The sequence below is a fragment of the Nematolebias whitei genome, chromosome 9 (genome assembly GCF_014905685.2).
Source record: "Nematolebias whitei isolate Nwh7 chromosome 9, NemWhi1, whole genome shotgun sequence".
Taxonomy (NCBI): domain Eukaryota; kingdom Metazoa; phylum Chordata; class Actinopteri; order Cyprinodontiformes; family Rivulidae; genus Nematolebias; species Nematolebias whitei.
The window spans coordinates 40671073-40678828 of NC_056506.1; the positions used below are offsets into that span (position 1 = coordinate 40671073).

At 39.9% G+C, this 7756-nt stretch overlaps 1 protein-coding gene across 1 annotated transcript; it reads left to right on the forward strand.

The window, feature by feature from the left end:
- The first annotated feature begins 189 nt into the window (after nt 1-189).
- Nucleotides 190-6286, forward strand: LOC119414269 (NAD kinase). The gene is made up of 9 exons (XM_037681363.1): nt 190-351; nt 1196-1489; nt 1584-1667; nt 2289-2418; nt 3888-3996; nt 4449-4534; nt 5251-5353; nt 5431-5600; nt 6278-6286. Coding segments are annotated over exons 1-9 (987 nt in total). The 5' UTR covers nt 190-349.
- The last annotated feature ends 1470 nt before the right edge of the window (nt 6287-7756 follow it).

Sequence of the window (7756 nt, forward strand, 5' to 3'; positions counted from 1 at the left end):
ATGACGCTCTTTCTATCTGTATATGTCTCTATATATATACAGGGTATATATATATATATATATACTTTTTCTTGTGCAGTGGGGGCTTCTTCCTCTAAAACCATCAGTGGCTGTAGTTTCGAAGATGACCAGCAGGTGTAAATATGGCGCTGTAACTTCAGCGTGCACCGGCACGCTCCGAGCGGTGTGACGTCACTTCCCTCCTCCGTTCATTCACTGTTCAGTAATCTGTTTTATAATTTATTTATTTTTACGCTTGTCTTTTAATACACTTCGAGTAGCGTCTTATCAGAGCCGAGCCTTCGGGTCTGGTGATTGATATGAGCTTGTTCGCTTGTTTGTGAAACAAATGTAAGGCGCCATTTTGTTCCGTTTCTCGGTGTTTTCGAGCAGTTCGGTAGTTTAGCTATTGCTAGGTAACGCTCAACGGTTCGAGTGATTGACAGCTGGCGTATACTCAGTGATTTCAGTTTGTTTTGTCTTAATTGTTGTTTTTTCCTCCACAGGAATAATAATCTCACTCAAATTAAGACCATATCACAAATGTATATCGTAAAAACCGTGGCTAATGTGCATTTTACCGTGTTTTACAACACGCAGGTGAATAACATTAGTTCATATCGCTGTGGTGATTCTGAAAACAAACTTGAAGCATGAAATATGTTTTTCAGGTTGGACTTTCAGTTTTTCCTTAAATTTAGGCAAATAAGAGTCAGTTATATAACCATAGATGATTTAGACAATTTTTAAACCCTGAAAACAATTTATTTATTGATTTTGTTCCTCAAATTTCTGCCTCTAAAACTGATTTTGTCACGTAAATAAAGTTTAGTTTTCCTCTGTCATTTCGGAAAGTCCTACATCAAATGTTTGAATATTATTCAAAATATATTTTAACTGAAAATGTTTTGAGATTGCAGCTCTCGTTATAAATACTGATTATAAGAAAAAGTAAAGAATTATGTTTATCAGTTTAAATTGATTAAATATTCGCTCTTCTGATTTATGTGAACTTTTTAATTTACTGCTTGAATACCCATTTTATTATTTGTTTAGATGCAGTTTATAAAACAATTGCATATTTATGATCATTAAGTTTAATGATTGATTGTTTTAAAGCTGACATTTTTCACAAGTGTTCTTTCATGTAGTCACTTTTTAGCTTCAAACGTATATTTTTGATGCTGTCATGCAGGACGGAGAATTCAGAGACGAGCTTTTCATCGAGGCCCCTTTCTCTTCCGGACAGAGACATGTCGAGACCTTCGAGCTCTTCTGACCAGCCATCAGAATTGGCGAGGTCTTCCAAAAACAAGGAGCACCCTTCCAAGTCACCAAGGAGACGACGGGAGGGGAAGAGGTCTCAGCGGCGGGGGGATGATCACGAACAGCTGCTGTGGGAGATGGAGCGCCGGAGGTTGCCAGGCCAACACGAGCACTTGGAGCCCTCTGGTTCATCGTGCGACACAGCGGAAAGCTCTCCTAAGAGGTTTGCTCTGCAGGTTGCCAGCTGGTCTGCCATGCCACTTGGCGTGAGATGATTATTGTCTTAAATCCTCTTCTTTTTGTTTTCCTCATCACAGAAGAGCTCACTTTCTACATGGACCATATCCAGCCACTCACTTTGGACCCAAAGCCTGCATTCTTCCCAACCCAACGTCTGTGATGTAAGCTTGAGGCTCAAATAAGTTGAACTTTTATGTGTACAAACTGCTCGTTCGAACTATGACACAGACAGGTTTGTGTAACCGTGTGAGATAAGATAAAAGGGGAATGTGATTGGCTCTTTCCACGAGATGGGACGGCTCACAGTACCGGCCGTTTACCTTTACTGTCACCTGATCTGAGAGAGTTTTGTGGGACATGATTGAAAATGCGTACAGATCAAGTTATCTGCACAATGCCTGCCATCTGCCACATGAGGAAGAAGAAAGACAAAGGGTAAAAATAAAAAAAGAGGAACATTTTTGTGCGGGGTTGAGGGAACCTTTGTACTCTTGATCTTTGTTTTTTTATAACCAAGTACAACAGCAGTTTTGGAATGACTCTGCTGTTGGAAAAATGTTGAATAATCTTTGTGTATTTCAAAGGGCATGATATAATTATTGTCTAATGTGTGTTTGTACTAATTAGGTCCCATAAAATGATATGCATTCATATAAAATTCACTCGTCCCCTTCGGTTACGTTTCGTGCTTGCTTTAGCTGTTTGTAATTTGACCTTTCGGGGCCCGTTTGTTTGTGTGAGTCTGTAAATTTCTTTTTTTTAATTTCTTTTTTTGGTCCCAGGCATATCCAGGACCCTGCCAGCCAGAGGCTCACCTGGAACAAACCTCCAGTCAATGTTCTCGTCATCAGGAAGATCCGAGACGACAGCCTGGTGGAGCCGTTCAAAGAGCTCTGCCGCTTTCTAGTAGAGGTACAGAAAAACAACAACAACACTTTTTAACAACTTACCCAAATATTTTGTTGTAAGTTATTTTGCAGTTAGGGAAATATGACAGATGACAGAAAACAAATCAGTTGTTATTGGTTGTAACTGATTTTGGAGACAAAGCAAAAGTGTGATTTTCTAGCTGTGCACTTAAGTACAGGTATGAGTAAAGGTACTCGTTGCAAAGTCATGAAGACCAGTCAATAAAAAATAAAGTAAGAAACAAAATTTGCACAGTTTTTTTAATATCAGTGGTTAATAATGTCTTTAAAATGATCAGAATAGAAGTTTCACAAAAGCCACATGCCTGAATGATGAGTTTAGTTTTCATGGTGCTCCAACACCTACTCTATCCCCAATATTTATTTTTGACAGCTGCCTTACTTGTTTGTTTATTTTTTCACGTTAGCTGCAAATTAATTCTTTGGTTTCCACTTAAATGTCTTACGCAATTGGTCAGATTACACCATATTTGTTTACCCACACAGACTACAGCCAGCCCAGTTACATAACTCAAGCTTCCACAGGGTTTTTGGTGAATTCAGCCAAGAGCTTTGTTTACATTGAGTGCGTACCTGCATTTCACAAATGCATGTCAATATATCTGGACCGCTATCAGAGTCAACTCTTAAATTTTAGTTTTATTTCATAGTTTACGATAAGTAGCTTTAACCAGATTAACAATATTTATGACCTTGATCTAATTAAACGTTGGTTAAAATACAGTTTTAAGCACTATTAATATTGTTTTAAAGAACTGTTAATTTACGGTTGGTGACAAACTAAATTAAAAAAATGAAAAAGCTGAAAAGTTTGACTCATCTGGTAGTGTTCTGTTCATCTAAAAGCTTCCCTAAATGAAATATATGTAGAACTAGGTGTCCAACAAAAGTTATGTTTGAGTTTCTGAGATGGAAATCACACACAATTCATCCATTTATTCTATTTATCCACAGCTGTTCTGTAGTAAAACGGACCACAACGAACCAAGCCCGACATGATGAAATCTCTTTGCATTAATCGTAAAAATGTCATTTTATTTCAGTTTATTTTATGAAACATTACAGGTGTTGTTTTCTTCTTTGTCTTTTGCTATCACAGAAAACAGCAGGTGCATTTTTTCCCTCGGCAAGTAGTAAACAAAACACTCGTCCAGCTGAAAAACAATAAGTCCAGACAAACAAGAATCCAGGAAATGTTTCAGACAGGTGTGGAGGAACGCTGGAGTCTGATCTCCAGCAGCTCAGGCACCTTTTATCTACATGTTTATAAAACAAGCTGGACTGGGAACGCTGGCCAGATAACTCATGTGTCTGCATTCCATATAAATACTGTAATGGCTGGCTGCACATGTCTGGCACATGTTCAGATTTGTTTTTCTTTTTTAAGAAGCACATTGTTGAGAGGTGTGCACGTGTGTGTGTAACCAAACAAAGCATGTATTCGTGCACCAGGAGAAGCAGATGATGGTGTACGTGGAGCGCAGAGTCGTTGACGACGCCACCCTCTCCAAGGACGAGGCCTTCGGCTCCATCCGCAATCAGCTCTGCACCTTCAGAGAGGGTGAGGCTGCAGTTCTTTACACTAATGCTGCTCTAAAACACTTTGTTGTCAAACGTTGTCATGCTGCCTCCAAAACAAGACGAAACCTTCACAGTTTTGTCTGAGATGTGCAGAAGTTTTACTGATTCAGGAAGAGAAATAAAAAGGAGCGGTGCAGAGTTTCTGTGCTAGATGAGCTCATGTGTGTCGACTAGCTGTTTGTAAAGAACTGTTTGAAGAAGGAACAGAAGGTTTCTGTTGGACGTTTGTGCTGTTGCTCTGTTATTTTTGGGCCACACGAAACGCCGACTGTTTCCTCGCAAGACTTTAAAAGTCATCCGACACTCCTCTGATTAGATGTGAGGAAGTTTTTGTTTTTAGTTTCTGCAAAACATTTAGTATTTTTATTTCTTATGATGTAGATCAGTTTTAAAGTAACATTAGAATAAACAGATGTTTTTATGTGATTTCAGGGTACGACGATATCTCCGACTGCATCGACCTCATCATCTGTCTGGGTGGCGATGGGACTTTGCTGTATGCCTCCTCGCTTTTCCAGGTAATCTCACTTTGTGCAGTTATTTAAAAATTTAAATTCAGTAGTCCCTCATTTATCACGGTGGATCTGTACCCTGAAGCCCCACGATAAGTGAAAAACCTAAAAGAGCACAGAATGTCATGATCTCCCTCTCTGTGCCTCCACTGCTCTCAGCTACCTGCAAGCATTCTTGGCCACGCCCACTTCTCTGTTTTGCACGGAGTTCAGCTGCAGGAGGAAGCTTATCCTGCAGTGTGGGCTGCACACAGGTGCAGCAGGTGCTAAATAATTTAAAATAATTAATTTTAAATAAAAATTTCATGCTGATTGTGCGGCTCATCATCAGTCAGTTGCGTGTCATGTCCAGTCTTATTTTGAAAAACCGTGATGGAGCGAGTCCACGATAAACGAACCGTGAAGTAGCGAGGGACTACTGTAATTTTATTTAAAACTGTCAGTTGTAAGTAAACGAAGCAAAATTCTTAATCTTTTTACATTTGTTGTATGGACTGGATTTAAAGTGCTCTTGTACACATTTTAGAAGTCAGTTAAAAAAAATGCACATACTGTGGTTTAGATTTGTAAAAGAATATAAAACTATTGTCTAAAACAAATATTTTCATGCCAACTGCATGCACGCAGACCTTTTTTTTAATATAAAGTAACGCGCACTGTAACCTCATGTCCTGAGAGGTTTGAAATCAGCAGATCGTTGCCGTGGCGACTCCTCTTTGCAGGGCAGCGTCCCACCAGTTATGGCCTTCCACCTCGGCTCATTAGGATTTCTGACACCCTTCAAGTTCGAGTCCTACAAGATCGAAGTAGCTAAAGTGTTAGAAGGTAAACACGCAGCAGCTTTTATCGGTGTAAACATCTGGATCAGCAGCAGCTTTGTGCTAACGTGTCTGGGCTCTCAGGCAACGCCGCCATCACCCTGCGCAGCCGTCTGAAGGTGAAGGTGGTGAAGGACATGCTGCAGAGAACCGGACAGCAGCCGAGCAGCAGAGAAGCACAGCCGGAGCCTAATGGACTCCTTCCTCACGGACACACCAACAGTGAAGCTGGCAAGGTTACCCTGCAGCTGCAGGTGAGGTCACCGGCGCCTGCTGGGAGGACAAGCAGTTAAAAACTGAAAAAAACAACCTGTACGGGTGGCGAACCCACATTTTCAGTGGACGTTTCTGCATTTAGCTGCGGTCGTCTGTTGCCAAGCAACAACTGAAACTTTTCCTCTTTAATTTATTTATTTCACTTTTCAGTGACATCATTTCCCTTCAGATTCACTTCTTAAATTTCTCAACTTCTGTTTTATCTTTGAGCACAATATATTTAATTAATTGGCTTATTTTTGGATGTGACAGAAGAAAATTCATGTTTAAATCAAAGTTGTTCTATTTTAACTACAGTAGATATTATTTGTGTAAAAAATAGCATTAATATTCATGTGTAAAGGCTGCGCAGGGTGTATGTTTGGTAATGTGCTTTTGTCTGTTTTGTGTTATAATTGTTAATAATTTATACTTTGAAAATGTACTTCTTAACCTCATTCCAACGCACTCTGTTAACTTTTAGCACCTCGGTACCTCTCTGAGAAAAATCAGAACTATATAGTACTCTTAGAAGGGCGTGTATTTTAAAATAATAGTAAAAAAGTTTGTTTTTAGGTTTTGCATTTATCAGAATTCTGCTAACGTCTTGAGTTAGGCGTCAGTAAACACCAAGAACAACCCGCTCACTGTTTCGTTTCTCGTTTGTTCTTTTCAGATTCTGTAGATGCTTTCTCTCTTTTTTAAAAAAACGATAAAAGGCTCATGTGACTGCGGACTGATGCCGTAAGCTGTTAAAATGTATTTATTTCTCCCCCAGATGTGCTTGTGTGCGTAGGCTGTGCATGTGTGTGGGTCAGCTAGGGATTATCGCTCCGGTTTCCATGGCGACAGACATAACAAAGGCCCAGATATGGGAGAGAATGTGGACTGTTGTGGAGTTTTGTTGAGCCAGTTGCTATGGAGACAGTGGCGTCAAAGGTGTAGTCATCGTCAAATGGATATTTAATGATTCCTGATGCTCTGAGTCTGGCACAGCGTGTAGCTAAACAGCACGCCTCGTGACTGGAATCAAACACACACACACACCTGGTTGCGTTTTGTCATTTTCATCGCAGCTCTCTCCTCCTCCGTCTCATCAGTAAAAGAAGTGATGGATTTTTCTGGTCTCTAAAACCGTGACGTTACGTCACGTCTGCAGGATGTTTCTCAGCTGACGTCAGAACATCTGCCAGACATCACAGCTCAGTGTGTGGCTCAAAGGTGGAACGTGGTGTGTGTGTGTTGCTGTAGTTTCCCCTCGAGGGTGTCAGAATGTTACTCAGTCTGCTGCTGGAGGTTTTAGTGTTTACACTGACAACACTGATTAAATGTGAAGTCTGTGACATCCTGCAGACTCCCAAGGACAAGAAAACATCAGAGTCGTTTTCAGTGATGTTCCATATCAAAGTTATCAATAACGTGAATCATTCAACATCATTTTTGTTTCATTTAACTGAAATTCTCCTAAATTCAACATACCTAACTAAACATATTTGCATGAATCCAATAATTCTCAGTCGGCTCATCTGGACAGTTGCTTTTTTTTATATAGAAGACGTGAGGACATTTCAGGCTTTGGGCTCTAGATGGCACCGTGACTCAGTTGTGTTTGCAGCTGCAGTATTTTTTTATTTTTTTTATTTTTGCAGCTGCAGTATTAATTAATACATTTTTATTTTTATTTTTTTTAATTTTTTACTAAAGGGCCACACACAGAACTGGGACTGTTGTGGAGGGCTGGACTCACTGGCTAAACCCAAGTCTACCAAATGTAAAATTTATATTTATCTAAAGATATGATTTTAATAACTTACTGGCAAATTGAACCAGTAAAACTGATATTTTAAAGTTTCTATACTTTGTAAAAATAATAACTATATATATATATATATATATATACACATATAATAATAATAATAATAATGTCATCACAATGTCAGCACTGTATGTTTCCATACAATGGCGAAATTAGTCTCTGCATTTAACCCATCCACCACCAGGTGGTGCAGTGGGCAGCTATTGAAAGCGCCCGGGGGACATTTTGGGAATTAGACGTGCTGCCCAGAGACGCCACGTGATGTGCAGTGACTGGGGATCGAACCTGGGACTCTCGGGTCCCAAGCCGGCTGCCCTGCCTCTACACCATCTCGGCCCC